General features: G+C 37.0%; 1 protein-coding gene across 1 annotated transcript in view; it reads left to right on the top strand.

The window, feature by feature from the left end:
• The window catches only part of atp11b (ATPase phospholipid transporting 11B), a 42,695-nt gene that overhangs the window by 12,909 nt on the left and 8,800 nt on the right, over positions 1-20,986 (top strand). The window contains exons 10-29 of the mRNA XM_077716261.1: positions 857-938; positions 1,031-1,181; positions 2,618-2,815; positions 3,177-3,335; positions 3,413-3,600; positions 3,827-3,895; positions 4,372-4,445; positions 5,248-5,351; positions 5,753-5,934; positions 6,983-7,186; positions 7,322-7,475; positions 8,115-8,217; positions 8,637-8,782; positions 8,964-9,023; positions 9,774-9,901; positions 11,274-11,412; positions 12,420-12,443; positions 12,928-12,993; positions 14,230-14,333; positions 14,557-14,722. Of these exons, the coding sequence (XP_077572387.1) occupies positions 857-938; positions 1,031-1,181; positions 2,618-2,815; positions 3,177-3,335; positions 3,413-3,600; positions 3,827-3,895; positions 4,372-4,445; positions 5,248-5,351; positions 5,753-5,934; positions 6,983-7,186; positions 7,322-7,475; positions 8,115-8,217; positions 8,637-8,782; positions 8,964-9,023; positions 9,774-9,901; positions 11,274-11,412; positions 12,420-12,443; positions 12,928-12,993; positions 14,230-14,333; positions 14,557-14,722 (2,501 nt within the window). The remainder of the gene's footprint in view (positions 1-856; positions 939-1,030; positions 1,182-2,617; positions 2,816-3,176; positions 3,336-3,412; positions 3,601-3,826; positions 3,896-4,371; positions 4,446-5,247; positions 5,352-5,752; positions 5,935-6,982; positions 7,187-7,321; positions 7,476-8,114; positions 8,218-8,636; positions 8,783-8,963; positions 9,024-9,773; positions 9,902-11,273; positions 11,413-12,419; positions 12,444-12,927; positions 12,994-14,229; positions 14,334-14,556; positions 14,723-20,986) is intronic.

The raw sequence follows: 20,986 nt of genomic DNA, 5'->3' as shown, positions 1-20,986 counted from the left end.
CATTCTCCTCCTACTCAATAATGTTTGTAATAAAACTATTTATAATGGTAATTGGTCCTTCAACATCAGTGAGCATTTGTGTGGATAAACGGCACAAAAGATGAATGGATAAATCACTCAGCAGTTTGTTCTACTTTTCTAGCCTCTTTCTGTCCCAACTATTTTGAGATCCAGTTTGTCGTTTAATTATCAAATATAAACAAACCACCTTCACAGTCGACTCAATAATTGTAATATCACACCTATTAGCGTAATTTGCTCAAACTGATGTTTCATCACATTTAGCCCCTTTCCACTAAAATAATTTGGTTGCCTGTTCCTAAAACACGATTTGAGTTTTGTTCTAGAAAAAAATCAAGTTGCACTGCATTGCTGATTGTTTAAATAACCCACTGCAATGCCACATGACTTATTTTCCATCCAGTGTTGCATTAATTTTTTACCAAGATCTTACATTGATGATGTTGGAGACTGACTGCTGTGAGATCAATTATGTCAAAATTCTTAGCGAGGGCACATAAAGATTAGACTCTAGTGCAATTGACTAAAATGCAATGCTTGTTTCAATTCAATTTTAAAATATTATTCCCAAGATTGCATGAAATTGTTCTAAGTGAATAATAAAACGTGTAAGGTTTTACCTTAATACCAAATTAGCAATTTTACAAGTTATTCCCAGGAAACAAAGAAATCTCTCTAGAAATATGGAAACGTGCGAATATACAGAGATACACTGGTTGTCGGTTTTAGAACGTGGCTTTTGCCAATAGCAGAAAATCAGGGATCTTACATCAAATGTTCTCACTATCTCACCCATTCTCCTCATCCAATGCAGTCAACTACTAATGTGTTCTAGGTGTTGCAGTCTATACTGGAATGGAGTCCAAAATGGCGCTCAACTATAAATGCAAGTCTCAGAAACGCTCTGCAGTAGAGAAGTGGGCTTTTTCATTCTTAAATTACCTTGAATTATAATTGGTCTATGGATGTTTTAAATAGTTGTATTGTTCTAAATAAATTTTCTTATCAGATCTATGAATACCTTCCTAATCATCTACCTTGGGATACTGCTTTCTGAGGCAGTCCTTAGTACCATTCTGAAGTATGCCTGGCAAGCTGAGAACAAATGGGACGAGCCTTTCTACAACCAAAAGACTGATCAAGAGAAAAATAGCAGCCCGGTAAGTTTTCTCACTTTCCATCATTCATGAGTAATTGCAATATCAAGTAGAATATTATGTGATGTCCCCTATATTAGCCAAAGTTAATTTCTCAATTTTACATTTCCACTGGTTTTTGATAAGAAAATGCATGCATTATTAAAATAAATTTAAAAATCACTTCCTTTCTTCGTACTCTGCTGTGCCATATTCCCAGTTTTTTATTCTTGCAGCCAGGTTTACGAGATATTAACACACGGCGCTTCGCATTATAGGGCACCCTGTCTATTTTGGAGAAAATGTAAGACTTTTTAGTGCGTCTTATAGTCATGAAATCACGGTAAATGTATGTATTGTACTTAATCACTACATGCCTTTAAAGTACCATTCTGTACTTTTCGGACTATTGAGGGTCAGTTAAAAATTCTATTATTTTTATGACAACATTTACAATGTATTTTATAATCCTTTACGGCAGGGGTGCCCAACTTTGGTTCTTGAGACCTGCTTTCCAGTCTCTTTTTCAAACCTATCTCCACCAACACACCTAAATCAAATAATTGGGTTTGGGTTTCATTTTACGGGCAGCTTGCTGAGTTGATCATTTGACTCAGGTGTGGTAAAGGAGGGAGATTCGGTAAACAGACTAGATAGCATCTCTTGCGGGCCAGAGTTCGCCAACCCCTGCACCACGGTTTATGTATTAATTCTTGCCTAATGACCTGAAACCTATTTTGTGGGAGTATAACTTCTTTAAACTATGCCATTGAAGTGCTGAAGACACACCATGTGTCTTATAATCAATCTTGTGTGAGAATAACATGGTTCATTAAAGATGGGCCTTCTAGGACGCTGAGTTTTATAGGACACAAAATAAGATATTTCTTTGTTGCAGAGAATATCACCCCAAAAAAGCCTGGTATTTTTGTAGAATGTTCTGAAAATAACATGGCAACGACATTTACTGTCTCTAAAAACCAATTTTTTAGCCAAGCTTCATGATTAAAGTTACGTTTTATGTTATTTCAGCTGCGTTTTTACAGCAAATGTCATGGTTTGAAATATCTTGGGATTTTTTTCTTGTTGCTTTGAAAACTCCTATGTTTTGGCCCATGCAAGTTCAATAATGGATAGTTTTGTCTGAAACATCAGACAAAGCAAACATTTAGAAGACTTAATTAACCAGCCTTTCTTATAATGTCACACAGAAGTTTTCTACAAAATTTCTTGTTTTTTTGTTTGTTTTTATTTCATTGAGACCATTATCCAATTTTCATCAATTCTGGTCCATTGCTTTTGTTTCATGTGCCCATTCCAACTGTACCTTGCATTATTAAAAGTCTTTCTTTTGGTAATTTCTACTTTAAATTAAACTTCAATTGATACCATTGTTCCATTGTTAATTGCTGAATGCATCTTAATCTTCAATGAAACACATCCTAATTTATATTCTGCAGATCTTAAAATTCATCTCAGACTTCCTGGCATTCTTGGTTCTCTACAATTTCATCATTCCCATCTCACTCTACGTAACTGTGGAAATGCAGAAGTTCCTAGGCTCCTTTTTCATAGGATGGGATTTAGACCTTTACCATGTGGAGAGTGACCAGAAAGCTCAGGTCAACACCTCAGACCTTAACGAAGAACTTGGACAGGTATGAAATCGATTTGCTCAGTATTGAGTTACATTAAGTGAAAATGGAATCAACCATCAAGAAAATAATTACAGCAGTAGGCTACTATAAATAATGTCTATATGTTTTGGTCATGAACTTAACTATAAAGCACTTGACCTCAATGGTGTAAATGTAAAGAATGTTGGTTTTTTTTTTAGAATTACTTACAGTATTCTTAATTTGGTTTTGTCATTTACTTATTAATTTACCTATTAGAATCATCATTTTGAGACTAGTATTCAACATTCCCTTGAACAAGAGTCTCAAAAGCTTTGCTAGTGGTTGGGTAAAAGTTCTACTTTACACAGTGCATGAGAACCTGCAACTTTGTGACTGACAGGTGGAGTATGTTTTTACCGATAAGACTGGCACATTAACAGAAAATGAAATGCAATTCCGTGAGTGTTCGATCAGTGGGATCAAATATGAAGAAGTTAATGGCAAACTATTGCCAGAGGGTCGAACTGAAGATTCACCAGATGGCTCTGCACATACTTTGGTAATCTCCACTCTTTGAAAAATGTACTTCCCCTGAATTTCAAATCCAAACGTCTACTTTACTTTTTGGCCATTTAGGTTGGGGAGGAATTGTTGTTTCTCAAAGCAGTGTCACTATGTCACACTGTCCAGATCAGCTATGACCAACCAGACTGCCTCTCTGGGGCTGCAGACCCATTTTCACATGTTAATGGGTTTTCATCCAATGAAATGGAATATTATGCTTCTTCACCAGATGAGAAAGCTTTAGTAGAAGCAGCAAAAAGGTAAATTCTTATTATTTTTTAGCAAAAACTGAAAAACAACTACTTGACCAACGGCAATTCTTTTAATACTGAACTCAGGATTTAGCTCGTACCAGGAATCACACTTAAAATCTTAATGGAATTAATATTAAAAAAAATAATTATTGACCGACCAAAGGTCAATTTTAAGATCAATGGCAGCAATCGCTCTAAATTCTAACAGTCACTATTGTTTTTCTATTGTTAGAATTGGAGTGACCTTCACTGGTATCAGAGGTGATACAATGGAAATCAAAACATTCGGCAAACCAGAGAAGTAGGTTGTTTGCAACTTTGCATCCCATAGTCACACATTTTCATCTAATTATTCAAAACAATGTTTGCATTTGTTGCCTACTTGTTGGTTTATTCTAACATGTTTTTGTTATTTTGATGGATTACAGCTAACTGTTTAGAATAGTGAGTTTATTTTGCATAGTCTTAATTTATAAATATTTTGTTGCATCATAGTTAAACTAACCAGTTAAATAAACTGAATGTATGTCCCCTTTTAAAAGTATTCCTCCCTCAATTCCACTTTGTATCATTGCAACCACAAAGGCAAGTGTGTTTTATTGACATTTCGTTTGATAGCCCATGCAGAAAAGAACACAATAGTATATATTTGTGAAGTAGAAAGAAAATTATACACTTTTTCAAGGGTTTTAACTATTGAATTGGGACATTATTTTTTGAATTTGTACTGTAGCTCCCTAGCCTGTTGAAAATCACAATTTTTATTTTATATTTCAGATATAAACTGCTCCATGTGTTAGAGTTTGATGCAAACCGGCGAAGGATGAGTGTCATACTAGAAACCCCTTCAGGTATCAATTTTGTGCTGTTGAAATCTTGGAGATTTTGAAAATTTAAAACTTTTTAAGCACTCAAAAGCAGATGAAATATGGATATTTTATTTTGTTTTTGTTATTTGCAAATATAGATTGGCAGGTTATTTTTCTAAGAGATCTGTGTTAATAATAATAAATGATATTGGTAAGTTTATCTTTTCTTTGAATTCCATATCTAGGGGTGTACGATATTGCTAAAAGCTTTGTAAACAAATATGACAGTGATATGACAGAAATTATCACAATAAAAACATCAGTCTATCACGATATCACACCTTTTTCGTTTCAATTTGAAATTTCATACTTTGAAAAGTTAATTAATAACTTTTCTACTTATTCAAACTTAATATCTAAGAAAAGAGAATTTTAAATGTGATTTTAAAAAGTGTTTTTGTTGTTCTGTTCTGCAATAAAGATAAGACTCCCACTTAACACTATGAAGTAGTAAAGAATAAAATCTGCAGAAATTTTGACAGGTGTCTTTTTTTATTAGAAATTTCCATTCAAACCAAAAGTTGATATGCAATGTGATATAAAATATTCAACTGAAGACATTGGCAAGCAGACTATTTTCAGCCTCGAAAAGTAACTGTATAAATTTACCTCACATAGCCATTTACAAAAACAAATGAAAAAGTTGGATGAACTTAACCCGTTTTAAGCCAAGATAAAAAGTTTTGGATTTTTACAATGTTTTCAGAACATTTACATAAAATGGTGAAAACTTCTTAATATCAATGATGATATTGGTAAGCTTATCTTTTCTTTGAATCTTAAGGTGGGAAAGTGCTGTTTACCAAGGGAGCAGAGTCATCCATTCTTCCTTTTGCCACTAGCGGTGAGATAGAAAAGACAAGAGTCCATGTCGATGATTTTGCCTTGGTGAGTAATGGAATGTAAATATTTATCAACTGTTTTTTCTTTTTCACACATAGGTAGTATTTCCTTTTACGTTCGTGCTCAGAAATTATTCACATTGTTACTCCACTCCAAAGAAAAAAACTACACTAACTAAAGACAAAACAGTTCATCAACAATTCCATGTGAAAACCGCTAATATTGTCCTTTTTATTATAATTACCATATTTAACTTACCTTACTCAAAATAATTCTAAGGAGGGGGTATCTCACCTGGAAAGCAATGAATTAGGTTGCAGTTGCATTAGAATGATAGGCTCTTATGTTGTTCTTTAATTCATTTCACTGATTCTGTGTCTGGGATTTATGTTATTTTTGTTTTGTTTCTTGTTGCAACTTCTTTGCTTTTCCCCATTCCGTTTCAGAGAGGGTTGCGGACCTTGGTGATAGGATGTCGGCACTTCAATCCACAGGAGTATATTGAAGTTGACACGTTTTTGAAAAGTGCCCGCACTGCATTGCAGCAGAGGGAGGAGAGACTACAAGAGGCCTTCAGTTACATTGAAAAAGACCTACAAGTCCTTGGAGCAACAGGGGTGGAAGACAAGTAAGAATATTATTTAAACTGAAGACGTGTTTTTCTACTGCTATTTAACAGTGACCTCTATTCTATTTATAAAGTATTTGATCTCCTTTAAGATAAATATTTATAATCATAAACATAATTACTTCAATCATTTATGTGATCCCACTATTAGAAAAGCACGGCTTTATAGTAACATGTTACTTTAATTTAGCTAAAGGCAGATTATTGTTCATTGCTGATGACTAAATGATCTGTTTAATCAAGTCATCATCTCATCTATGGACATTGAAATCGTGGACAACTTGAAGTATCTGGGTGTTCACCTCAACAGTAGACTAGACTGGTCCACAAACATAGATGCCCTGTACAGAAGGGGCCAGAGCCGCCTCTACCTGTTGAGGAGCCTCCGGTCCTTTGGTGTGTGCAGGTCACTGTGGAGGACCTTCTATGACACTGTGGTGGCATCTACTGTGTTTTATGCAGTGGTCTGTTGGGGAAGTGGGAGCACGGAGAGGGACAGGAACAGGCTGAACAAGCTGATCAGGAGGGCCAGCTCTGTTCTGGGCTGTCCTTTGGACTCTGTGGAGGAAGTGGGAGAGCGGAGGATGCTGACCAGGATGAGGTCCATCATGGACAGCACCTCCCACCCCCTGCATGAGTCTGTGGAGTCCCTCCAAAGCTCTTTCAGCAATAGACTGCTACACCCTCATTGCAGGAAGGAGCGCTTCCGCAGATCCTTCCTCCCATCAGCCGTCAGGCTCTTTAACTCAAAAAGGCTGTGGGTTAGGACCTCCCGAATTTCGGATACAGTGTAGTGCTTGTATATATATGTATGTGTATGTATATATATATCTCACCAACACAGTTACCTATTTATATATTTATTCATGTATTTATTCATTAACTTACTATTAAGTACCCATTTGTGTATAATGCCTTTTCTATTCCTGCATCCTCTTGATGAATGAAACCCTCCTCTTCCTATTGCAACAAAGAAATTTCCCGATTACGGGATGAATAAAGTTATCCAATCCAATCCAATCCAATCCAATCCAATCCAATCTTTCAGGCTTCAAGACAAAGTTCAGGAAACAATTGAGGCTCTGCGCCTAGCAGGAATCAAAGTGTGGGTGCTAACAGGTGACAAGCACGAGACAGCAGTCAGCGTCAGCCTGTCATGTGGTCACTTCCATCGAACCATGAACATCCTGGAGCTCCTGCAGCAGCGCTCTGACAATGAGTGTGCTGAACAGCTCCGTAGACTGGCTAGAAGGTGACCATTTCATCTGCTTTTTAAATAACACACATCTTTCATTGAGTTGTCATAATTCTTCTAAAGTAACAATGATAATGTGCTCAACAGTTAAACTAAAACTGCTTGTTTAGGCTTTTACCACCTTTTCCCTAGGATAAAAGAAGACCATGTAATTCAACATGGATTGGTTGTGGATGGAGCCAGTTTATCTTTAGCATTGAGGGGACATGAAAAACTATTCATGGAAGTTTGTAAAAACTGTACAGCTGTGCTTTGCTGCCGCATGGCGCCACTGCAGAAAGCAAAGGTATAAATATTTTAGCAGTGTCATGTTTAAAAAAAAATTAAAATACTAATATAAAGTAAACAGTTATAATCATTTCATTTTCTGAACCGCTTTATCCACATTAGGGTTGTGGGGGGTGCTGGAGCCTATCCCAGCTGACTCCGGGCCAGAAGCGGGGGACAAAGCAATCTGTTTGCCCAGTGTTTCATGATAGTTCATATATTAATCATGCATGCAACATCAATTTCAATGAGGTTGTGGTTTTGTGTTAAACATGGATAAGATTAGAATGCTGTACAATAATTTGTAATTCATGTTCCACCTATATGAATTAACAAACTTGAATTAGCTATAAACAATACAGTTTATCAGTTTAACTTTAAATATACCAGATTGCACATGTTTGGCAAATCATCTGTTTTTATGCATGTTTAAGAAGTCCCAACTTCATTTGAATTGTTTTCATATTTAAATAGGCTTGTATTGGCTCATTTGATTTTAGATTTCTTTATAGTGTTATGACCACTTAGTCTATCCTAAGTTAAATGCTCTACAGTACATAAAATACACCATACTAACAATTGTTCTTTTCACTGTTATGTCTTATGTTGTGTGAACTTAAATCTTTATTTCTTCTACTGACCGGTGTGTTTTATCCAGGTAGTGCGTCTTTTTAAAACCTCTCCAGAGAAACCAATCACCTTAGCTGTTGGAGATGGAGCCAATGATGTCAGTATGATTCAGGAAGCCCACGTTGGCATTGGTAAACACTCGCCATATATCCCCATACAAATGTACCCTCCATTCTATAGTTGAAGTGGTCATTTTGACTCACTTCAGTATGGGTAGGGTGGTTTCGATTCCTGCTGAATGATGGCTTGCTTGTGAGTATGAGTGGTTGTCTCTCTCCATGTGTTCTCCTTTCGCCCGAAGTCAGTTGGCGTAGGCTCTGACACCTCGCCACCCTTACAATGATAAAGCGGTGTTGAAAATTAATTAATGAACATTTGTACCCTACACAGTATTTCCCCTCCATCTAGTTTTGCCTCTCTGTTTACAGTTTAGTACTTTATTTGGCCACAGATTTTATCTGAAAAAACTTTTTGCAGTATTTCTTACCAGACTGCCTTTACACTTCAAATCTGCCATACTCTTTATTTGTTATTCACTTTGCTTCTGCAGGAATTATGGGAAAGGAAGGTCGCCAGGCCGTGAGAAACAGTGATTATGCAATTGCTAGATTTAGATTTCTGGCAAAACTACTGCTGGTCCACGGTCACTTCTACTACATTCGAATAGCTACCCTTGTACAGTACTTTTTCTACAAGGTAAGACTAATAAAAAAAAATACAAATACTGCATATTGTGTTAACAAACTTAGCTGCATAAGCAGAAATGTCCATCATTAATGTCAAAAGATTTTTAAACCTTTCCAATATATTTTCAAATACAGTTCTATTACATTTTCAGGCAACGAAATGCAATGTAACTTTTTTTTAACTCTTGCAGAATGTGTGTTTTATTACGCCCCAATTTTTATACCAGTTCTTCTGCCTGTTTTCACAACAAGTAAGTACTTTTGCTCTTGACGGTTGTTCTTGTTCATTTTGTGGGTTGTACAATGCCTGAAAACTCTTTGAGTTCACAACTACATTTAGTAATTGGACGTAAGATGACCAAACTTTGCTTCAGTTTTTTGGTACAAAATTTTGTGCATTATACTCGAATAAATACTGTACTTAATTGACATATAACCTGTAATTAATATGAATGAATGCTTATGACAGTTGTTAAGTAAAACAGCGGTCTCCAACCTTTTTCTCACCACGGTAACGCTTTTTCGATTGGGGGGGGGCACCAAGGAGAAAATGTGTGGGGGTAGGCAACGAACGACGTCTACAACGGCAAAACTAAGGAAAATACAAGTTCCAGGCATAACAGCAATTATCTATTATTATTATACCAACTTTCCTCATATAAAGAAGGAGGGCTAGATTGAAAACGTTGATAATTATTACTCTGACGGACCAGCACCAGATGGCTCGCGGACCGGTACCGATCCACCGACCGGTAGTTGGGGACCACTGCTCTAAAACATCCCAAAGCCATTTGAAACAATGAAAATTTTGCTTAAAAAGTGACAAATTTACTGAATGACACCAAGTGGGATTTGTCATCAGAATTCATTAATATTTACACAGTTGTCAAGCCACAATCGTGCCAGTGTTATAAAAGGATTCAAGAAACTGTAAACAATATTTTTCAAGGGAGTTGAAGTTGAACAAAACTGGCTAATTTTAAAATGTGACTCTGTTTTAGACTCTGTATGACAGTGTTTATTTGACACTGTACAACATCTGCTTTACCTCACTGCCCATCCTGGTGTACAGTCTGTTTGAACAACTTGTTCATCCACATATTCTACAGAGTAAACCAGCCCTGTACAGGTACGGCACACATTTTTATCTCTATATAAAAGTACTGTAAATATACAATCAAGTCTTACACTCAAATCATAGATTTTCTGGGTAGACTCAGAAGACAAAGATACAGTCAGTGCCCATCCCAAATTTCCGATTTTTAAATTTGTATTTTACCTAAATACCAGAAACTGTTCACATGAGGATTAGAGCATCCAATTCTTCAATTTAGGCAGCCTGGTGGCTTGATTGGTTGGCACGTCAGCCTCACAGCTCTCGGTTTCTTGGTTCCAATCCTGGTCGGCCCCCTTGTGTGGTGTTTGCAAGTTCTCCCTGGGCCTGTGTGGGTTTTCTCCTTGTACTCAGGTTTCCTCCCGCGTTCCATAAATATGCATGCCAGGCTGTTTGGACACTCTAAATTGCCTCTAGGAACGAATGTGAATGGCTGTCCGTCTCTTGCACTTCAATCGGCTGTCCAACGATTCAGGGTGTCCCCTGCCTATGGCCCCAAGTCAGCTGGGAAAGGCTCCTGCACCCTCCGTGGCCTTAGTGAGGAAAAAGTTGTTCAGAAAATGAGATGAGATTAGAAATTTTGGTTCACCAACAGAAAAGGATCTTAACAGTTCTATGTTGACCTTCTGAACTGCATTTTAAAGAGATAGGCCGTCAGTACTTTTGGGCCTCCTTGTGCAATCACTGCAGCACCCTTAAATTTTTCTACTGAGCACAGCACTGACATTTTTGGTTGAAGAGTGGCTTCACTGATGATAATCTATCGGCTATGCCATGTATTTATGTGGTGGTACTTGACGCACTGACACTAGCCTCAGTCCACTCCCAATGACCGTCCCCCAAATATTCAGTATCGCTGAGGCCTGACAATCCTCTCGGGGTGGTACTCGTTCCTGCCACTTGTGAATATTTTCTTGCCTCATTTTCCTTTTCCACTTAACCTCTTAATATGTTAAAACAGGTCACTCTAAGCATCCAGTTTGTTTTGCAATATATTCTTATGACTGCTCCTTATTGGTGGGGTGTCTTAAATGGTTTTGGGTACAACCATTAAGTGAGCAGTATTAAAACACTGACAAAAAATTACCTTGAAAGTGCTTTCACTGACTAAAGTGAGAGAGACTTGGGGTGACCTACAATATTAAACTATGAGATTTGATTTTTGTGAAATACTGCATCAACATTCTACACTAATCATCCAATTTGAAAAGAAAATTAGGCTTGTTTTTTTCACTGTGTTATACATACAAGTTTTACTTTTTGAATCAAATTAGTAATAGAATCCCTGTAAATTGACTTCTCCATATTCCAAATTTTTGGTACATATTCTATCTTGAATATATTCCGTAGAATGTTTGAAAATGTTTTGTTCCCATTTTACTTCCAGAGACATCAGCAGGAACGCGACATTATCTTTCTGGACTTTTCTGTATTGGACTATGTTGGGGTTCTCTCATGCTTTTGTGTTTTTCTTCGGATCCTATATATTGATGGGTGAAGACACCACCCTAATGGGCAATGGACAGGTATGTGTCATTGCAAGTTTTAGTTTTGTTAGTTCTCATTACAGTAATCCCTCAATTATCGCGACTTCACTTATCCCCAGGTTTGATAAATTACCATGCTTGTCCAAATGCTCTCCAGTTTTAGGAATTCTTTCTGGCCTGCAAGTCAAAAAGTTTGCCTACCCCTGGTATAGACAAACTTGCCTCTTTTATACTATTATTGTCCCAAATTAAACACTATCAATAAGCTGCTATTGACTGCGGTAGACGTCCGGTTCATGTTGACTGAGGTGCAGATGCTATTTCTGTTATTAGTCTACCGTCAATGGCAGCCGGGGGTGCAGCTTAATAAAAGTCTTGGTATACTTTTAGTCTGGAACTTTGACATTAAAATAAAAGGCAACCGAGGTTGAAAAACATGTACACACACGATCAGGAGGTGGGTTGAGCGCACAAAACGTCCATTTGACCAAACGTCTGTTCGACCAAACGTCCGTTAGGCAAAAGCCCGTCGACCAAACGTCTTTCGGCGAAACATCCGGTCACGCATTTCAATGAGAAACGTTCGTTCGAGTTATCGACATAACAGGCCCGGAATGAATTAAGCTCGTATCTCGAGGTACCAGTGTGTTGTGGTAGTTAAAATAGGGGTGACCCTGCGTCTACCTTAACCACGATATTCGAGGGATTACTGTAAAGCCTAACCCTAACCCAAACTTGATGATTTTTGCTTGCCCTTTTAATTAACAATTTAAAGTACAAGCAATACAGGAGAGCATAACTTTAATGTTCTTTATATCTGCATGGCTTTTTTTGCTTCCACTCACTGTTCCCCAAGTCGCAATGACGTTATATTTTGTTTTATTTCTCTGATTGGAGACTTTCACTATCAAAATGGCTTCTGTTTTTCTTCATTTCATCTTGCACATGTCTGCAATTTATATCATACTAACTGTTGTTGACTTTTCTCACTATCTTCTCTTGCCATCTTTCATTGACTCCTGCCTTCATGGTGTGCATGTTTTCAGATCTTGCGAGCTAACAGGCAGCTGGTAAGCATCAGCTCTACAATTGTGAGCTCTCTGTGGGGCGGGTCAATGAATTGGGGTCTACCCTTTTTTTCCTTTCACCAGTATTGTTTAGTTGTTTCTTAAACCAGAACGATTCTTTTACAGGTTTCAGTGTTCCAGACAACAGAATAGAAATTGCAGTCTTAACTTTTAACTGTGGAATAAATTTTCTATTCACTCTCAATCTTTATTGATAAAAAAATGAAAACAGAATAGAAAAACAACGTTATCAATGACAAATCTCATCATGTATTAGCATGTATTGACATGTAAAATAAATTTACCAAGATACATTGATGCATGGTGAAAGGAATCGTACATGATGCATGACAAGTTGTTTTAAAATGAATATAAGGACTAACGGCATTATTGATAAGAGAAAATATTCATAATAGATTTAAACGGGTGTAGAAAATGACTCATTCTATTTATTCCACACTAAATTGTATGTATTTTTGTCTCACAGATGTTTGGTAACTGGACATTTGGAACGTTGGTCTTTACAGTCATGGTCATTACTGTCACTCTAAAGGTAAAAACAACAATTTAAAATTTGCTTTGGAATTAAAATGGTATGTTCCCCTCATACTGTATATATTTATACATATATGTTATATGGATAAGGGTTTTTCAAAATATTACTTTTGCTTTTAAAAAAATATAATTTAAAATTGCATGAGATTTGGTTTGTAACCTTACTGTGGATGTACAGACGCTCCCCTACTTACTAACGAGTTAGGTTCCGAGCGCTTGTTCATAAGTTGAAAGTGTTCTTGAGTTGAAATTGTTCAAATTGAAGTTAATTCAGTGCTATATTTTGTATTATAATTGATGTTTAAGGCCTATATAAGTATATTGAAGGTTTATATAAGTGCATTTGTATGTTTAAGGCTTGTATAAGTAACCAGCATTGGTTTGTACTGAAAAAAAACATTTAATAAAATGGAAAGAATACATACAGTACTGTATACATACATTGGAGAGATGGAGAGAGAGATTTACGAGAAACTGGCCGAAAGAAGCTATCTAATGACGATTGCAAAGTTTGCTTCTTTTTTTCATCATAAATTCGATTTGCAAGTGATTTGCAACCTTTGTGCAACGTTCAATATTTTGGTCCTGCTGCTCGATCTTCCTGTTTATAAATGGTACTGACGGTCGAACGATTCAAGTTGTATTCCCGTGCAACGCTCACCACTTTGTCACGCGGATCAAGCTTCTTTATTATTGCCATTTTTGTTTCAAATGAAATGGCTTGCCTCTTCCTTGCACCTCGCTCACCAGAAGCCTTTCGCTTTTCACCAACCATATTGAATAATGGATGCAGGAGATATTTAATGATAGAAATGAAAAGGGTTCTTTGCGCATTGGAGATATGTCACGCACTTCCCCACTGCAACGAACTTGGCAGAGGAAGGTGAATGCCGGGTGAGCAGAGTTCTCACAGCACCAGGCGTTGGTATTAGCGGCGGAAAGAAGCACTACTCGGAAAAGGCGCGCAATGCAAAATCAAACTTACGAACATTTTTCAACATAAACGCAATTGGCATGTTCGTATGTACCGTTTGTTCATAAGTTGAATATTCGTAAGTGGGGGAGCGTCTGTACTTTAAATAAATGGTGTTTTGTGTGTATAATTTTAAACAGGATCTAGGGTTACGGATCAGGCTGTTACATTGTTTAGAAAAAGTGAAATTCTTTGAATATTTTACGGATGCAGTGTATTTGTTTTACATCTGACTCTCTGTTCTTGCTTCTCCAATACCAGCTTGCATTAGAGACTCATTTTTGGACATGGATGAACCATTTTGTGACCTGGGGTTCAATAGCGTTCTATTTTATCTTCTCACTTTTCTACGGAGGAATCATATGGTGAGGAGCGTTTTGTAATACTTCAACTGAGATTTTTTTTTTAAACTAGTCAAAAAATGTATCAGATGATGAAAAATAAATCTGGGACATTATTTGGGCGTGGAAAAAATTCATGTAATTTCTAAAAAAAATCTCCCCAATGATTAATGTTTGACGCTATGTTCACTCTCTAAAAAAATATAATCACTTCTTAGTTGTTCTAAGTTTCCATTTTCTCTTACAGGCCATTCCTACACACCCAGGATATGTATTTTGTTTTTGTACAATTGCTGTCCAGTGGCTCTGCCTGGTTTGCTATCATCATCATTGTCATAACATGCCTCTTTCCTGATGTGCTGAAGAAGGTTTTCTACCGACATCTCCACCCCACCAGCACACAGAAAAGTCAGGTACTATGGGTGCTGAAGGAGTTGGGAACGATGGTGATGAACCAATATGAATTAGTTACATCTTGACTAGTTTACTGTATACCCCATACTTTGGTTTGATGATTTTATGTGCTCCATATCCCGGTACCTTCTTACTTCTAAGATGCAGGTACATTTGAATTAATCATATTTTATTCCAATTCAGATTTTGCCTGGAGGCCCAGACTCCGCATGGAGGCAGCACACTGCTATATTTTTTTTACCCCTATGTGATTGGACTAATTCATTAGGCAGCCAGAAATTGCATGTCTTCAAATATAACTAGCTTGCGATAAAATAGTCTGTAAAGCAAACCAAAGGAAAATACTCTAAATGCTGATTTCATAGCAAATTCATGTTCTGCATTTAGGATGTATAGATTAACCTTTCGTAGAACAAAAGCATGGTGTTTGGGTATCATGTTCAAACAGCATGATGTCCTTTTTAATATGAAGCACAAACACTGTTGGCAAAGAGTGCATGGTCATCTTACTGCAGGAAACAACTTTCATATCTTTGTCTCAGAGGAAAAAGTTATGTTTTCCAATCTTGTCTGTGTCTGACATTTGTCTAGTGTTGTCCTTGTGTGTGAGGGGTTCTCAGTGTCTAACCTTTCTGTATGCTTTCACTCCTTTCCCGGTGTAGATGTATTCCAACTGTGTGGCAATAGGTGATGACTTCATCGCTCTTCAACCTCTGTCCAGAGCCAAGAATCAGCTGGGCAAAATTAGGTAGAGGACACGAGACAGAGTTAGCCATGGGTCGAAAATACACTGTGTTATATAACTACATAAAAACTATAATTATAGATGGTATGGCATGAATTCAAATTAGCTTAAGCATTTTTCAGGGCGGAATTATGTTCTTTTTGCAAATCTAGATCTATTTGAGTCAATCAATTTCAGAATGTCTTCATTTTTTATTTTCCAGCTGAGCCAAATTCAGAGAATATTTGGGTGGTGGTTTGGAATTATTATCTGTTGTGCTTGCAATCTTTATCTAAAAAAACTCACATCTCATTATATAGAGTAAAACCTAGACCTCACGTGCAATTTTTTTGGATCCATGAAAAAAATAGGTCTTCTCTAGTTCCGTTTTATGTTTCTAATTTTATATTTAATGATTCAATTGAATTGACATTTCAATTCTACATGTATTTGAGAAATTTTCTCAGTCAAATTTGTATATGTAATATATACACTAGTGTATATACAGTGTGGCAAATAAGGATTTGGACAGCCAGTAATAAGTTGTCTCACACTTAATGACCAGATAAAATTATGGAAATATGTTTTGGGGATGTGGTGCACCAGAGAAAAAAACAATCCTGTCAAATTTAAATAATCAACACAATCACCAAAATATAGAATAAAGAGATAAAATGATGGGGGAAAAAATAAAGCCCGCTTTCTGATTGCGGGACTGTTTGGGCATGCAGTCAGTCAAAATTTTTAACTGCTTCACTTTCACTTGCTCATTCTGATGACTGGTGAGCTATCTAACCTAGAGACGCAGTCTGATTAGTGCATTACATGTTGGAAATGAATTGAGTAGTGGCCTTTGGACGAGTGCTGCCTAGGCAATTTTGGAGGGTGGCTGCTGGTCCCTGGCAAACCTTGTATTGTTCAGTAGTGGCCAGCATTTGGTGCATTGATGGGTCATGTAACTCCTGGCTATCAGTGGAAGAGGTAGAGATCCACAAAGTTATTATGAATAAAGAATCTGCAATTGCGCTAAATACCCGCTGTTGCTACAGGCCTCGTTCCTTATATACGTAGTGGGGAAGGGGATATTTAACCAGGCCTTTTTGGTAATGTCAGCCCACAAAAGCCATCCCTTCCCCACGAAAAACAAAATCCAGTCGGCTGATTGGGTGTGGCACTGTATCACTATTTTTCAGGAATATTGAAATACATTATTCCTAGTCTTTTCGGTGTTTTCACAACACTGATTCTTCAAGTGGGTAAAAAATATACATACAGCAGAGCTAATATTTGGTAACATGTGCCTTGGCCATTTTCACTTCAATTAGGCGCTTTTGGTAGCCATCCACAAGCTTCTGGCAAGCTTCTCTTTGAATCTTTGACCACTCTTTTAACATAATTGGTGCAGTTCAGTTCAATTTGATGGCTTTCTGACATTGACTTGTTTCTTAAGCATTGTCCACAAGTTCTCAATGGGGTTTAAGTCAGGACTTTGGGAAGGCCATTCGAAAACCTTAATTAGCCTGATTTAGCCATTCCAATACCACTTTTGATGTGTGTTTGGGGTCATTGTCCTGTTGGAACACCCAACTGCGTCCAAGACCCAATATCTCAAAATATTGTATTGTGTAAGTATATTTTTTTATGAATTCCTTAATATTCATATAATAAATCAAGTTTAAAAATTATTACTAATTATTACTTTTGCCCAAACCTGAAAACTCCTTCCGGGTTAGAAATCTTGGGTGACTCTCCACCCTTACGTCGCATTCTAAATGTTCGAAAACGCAAAAAATTGTTTTTTTACCCCAGCTATGTCCAAGTTCGTCACATTAGAAACCCAGTTTCAAGCCCAATCACACATGTCCAGTACAATTTATAAATATATTTTTTAAAAAGCTTAATCTGAAAACTTGTGGCCAAGATGAGATTAATGTGCTCAATGCATCTCTCTCATCCCAAGTCTTCGAAAATAGTGCTATTGTGCATGAGTCCGAGCAGGCTGCTAACAATGTCTGCCTCCCATAGTCTGGAACATGAGCAGAAGGGTTAGACTCAGAGATCAGGTTTTGGTGATGGTGCCAACTACAAACTGGACATTCATACAACGTCCGCAAACTAGAAGTTACTTGCCCTTTTGCATTAGCGTGTATGCGCAGATTTCCGTACAGTGTGGGAAAAAAGGACACAACAAATGGGGACTTGCATTTTTGCTTCAGATTGTTTCCATTTAACTGTGGCTTTGGGCAGCACACTATTTGCAGAGATGTATTTTTGTAACAGGGGCATCTTAATGATTTTGTTATTGCATGTATAATGGAAACGTCACCAGTATTCTTATAAAAGACAAGGAGGATTTTGGGATGGGGGAATTCTTATGGTTAAAATGGAAGATAAGATCTTTTTACACTGCGTCCCTCGCTTTTTATTCAAATGGTAACTACAAAATACATTCTGCAAGCTCTCCAATTCTGACTGTTATTTTATTCCATCATTCATTCCAATTTGTAGTCTAGTGCATGAACAAATTGATTTGATTAATTATTTTTTAAATCACACGAGGGGCTCATCCCTTTGTGTACTCACCATATTTTTTGTCGGTAATGTCACAACCATGCTGTACTCCTACTCGAAAAATGCCATACCGAATAACCATATATTAAATGGTCAGATCTACCCCTGGCTATTTGTAAGAGGTTGGCATCTCACACACAAAACAATCTTTTCGTCTTTGTCCAAAACTATATTTGTTATTTTTTGCATGATCAGTTCTACCCAGCAAAATGGTATGTCCCTTAAGTCCTTATTACACATGTCCAAGTTGTCCTCTTGCATGGTTTTAATTAGATCGCAGTGCAAGACACTGAGTTGCATGACATGCTCTTGGGCTGGTCAGAAACCTCCCATCACATACATTATTAGCATGTTACTGTCTCATTACAAGCATGAGAAACACTTTTATATATACTAAGGATTTGCACCATTTTTTTCAATTGCAAATATCAGTACACCCATTAAGTAAGGAAATTTGGCAGCATTATTGAATTCTGCAGTGGTTTAAATTGAATAAGTTGTCTTTCGAAGCCCAGTTACAACTTAGATTTATATAGTTGCTGCAATCACTTTCAATGATTCGAATAGTTTTATTCTATTCAGAATAATTCTTCAAATGGTGAACTTAATGTAACTTATTCTGATTAGTAAAAGTAGTCACATGTACAAAAATGAATATCTAGAATTGGTCTTCTCTCGATTGTCTCGACTTCATCGGGAATTCACTTCTTTGCAATTTTTTCTGCTATTATTAAAAAAAAGTGAAAATCCACCCTGAAACTCACAAGCGGAAGCCACTCCCTGTCTTCCGCTTGCTACTAGGATTTGGCACTGGAAAAAAAAAGGTAGTTATAATAGGGGTGACCCTACTTTGCGATATTCGAGGGATTACTGTAAGTGTTTTTTACGTGATTTTCTTTTTTCCCAATTCATTCTATTATGTCTATCCAGAATAGGGTTCGGCAAGCTTTGACACTTTAGGCATATTCATACCTACCCTGTTTGGTTCAGACCAAACCTAAAGTCTGTAGTGTTCACCTTTTGGGTTGATGGGAATTCAACCAGGGAACTCTGGTGCGGACCAAACAGCCAGTCCGAGACCTCGCGGCAGAGGTGGTCTCAGGTGGCTTCCAATCAGATGTCGTGCGGTTTTCTTTGTGTGGAAGTGGCCTCACCTTTCACTGAAATCCTGTTTGCATTACTTCCCCTGTCTCATCAAATATCCCACAAATTCTTGTAGTAATATGAACCATCAAAAAAAATCGAGATATTTCGACAAAAAGTTGGCTGCCTGAACATCGTAAATTTTTAGTAAGAAAATTTTAATTTCTGTCTTTGGAAAGCATCGGGTTCTCATCAAGATAGACTGTTTTTTTCAAATTGAATAATTTGATATTTTGTTTTCACGACAGGCATATTAACTTCCTTATTATATTGACCCTAATACTGTGCACAAGCGCTTAGTCAGAAATGAAAATCCATACCCAATCACAGCATTGGCCCTACTCTATTAACCCTTTCATACACATTATAATAACCTAATATAAGATTCCTTTTACAAGTGTTTTTATGACTAATCATGTTTTGAAACAACAACCTTGCTTCCCCTAAAAGGATCAAAATAATTCATGCCGTAAAGCCAGAAATATGGACTGTCATATATTTTCCTGATACTTTCTAGATCTATCCTTTTGCATTTTGAATGTCTGATCTAAAAAAAAGTATGGTCTCTGAGCAAAACATAATATACCCAGCCATTATAGCTCACTAAAAGCATCTTGTGTTCTTCAGATGGAAAAGGGTGAGGGTTCAGTCGGCCCAGAATATGACTCTGTTAAAACCCATCGGCGCCCAGGGGAGGACAATTGGCACCTGCTAGCTGCTTATCCTCCCCCTGCTCCCCCCAGCCCAGACCCTTGATACCCTAGGTAGTAACACTTTACTATCCCATTCTACGGTACTGTCATTGCCTCAGAGCACTATGACGTTCTTTGGACCAGCCAACCCTGTGCACCCCCTTACATTTCATTTAGTTATGAAGCCTGCGTCATCAGTCCTCTTCCAATGATTGTCTGTCCGACCCTTAATTTGACGTATAGTTTTCTTTGTGTCTGTCGAGATGACATCCTCACATCCAATGTGAAATGCTGCATTTTCTCATCTCAGACCCAAATTTTGACTTACATCCACAATTATCCAGCTCTGGCACCCCTTGATCACCTCTTCTGGTGTCCCAACTCTTTCTACACTTCAAACAGATTTCCCAGATCTGCTCTCCTTTCCACTATATTTTCATTGAGTTTGGGAGAACATAGTTGGCATGCTCTAATCTTTTAGTCATGTTTTCCTTGAACCATATTGTATGCAACCTACGTCTTATTTCATGTTCTATGTTGAATCCTCAAAATGATGCATTTATTTATTTGACTCTAAATGTTAAGGATGAAGGAAATGGAAGAACACAAGGGATATATTGTCACAAAGAATCATGTTACATCTGAAAACGGTCTTTAGATTGACCATTACTAGTCCTTCACGGCATTTAGGATTCTCAAAATTATGTAGCTCTTCTGTTGAATGACCAAAGTAATTGAATACACCATAGCTTTTCTTTAACATTCTCCTTTATAGAAAATGGCTCCGCATTATTTATCAAAATAATACTTGGTAATTTTTCTGCACACATAGCTCTCACCCCAGATAAAAACCATGTTATATATAATGTGAAGAAATTAATGTATAAAACTATATGATTCAGATAATACAAAACATGTCAATTGTCAAATGACAATGTCATAGACAACAAAGCAGTTTCTTCTGGTGCAAAGCTACTTGGGAAGTCATTTTGTCTCTTAAATCAAACTTACTATAAAAACAAATGTTTAAAAAAAAATTAAAATCGAAAAAAGAGGGACTGATCTGAAATGGAAGGAAACGCCTTCTTTTGTCTTGCCAAATGTGGATGTCTAATATATTATGGTATCATGAT

Source organism: Stigmatopora nigra, chromosome 5 (assembly GCF_051989575.1).
Source record: "Stigmatopora nigra isolate UIUO_SnigA chromosome 5, RoL_Snig_1.1, whole genome shotgun sequence".
NCBI classification, from domain to species: Eukaryota; Metazoa; Chordata; class Actinopteri; order Syngnathiformes; family Syngnathidae; genus Stigmatopora; species Stigmatopora nigra.
Note: the sequence above shows the minus strand (reverse complement) of the source record. Positions and strands in the feature narration are given on the sequence as shown.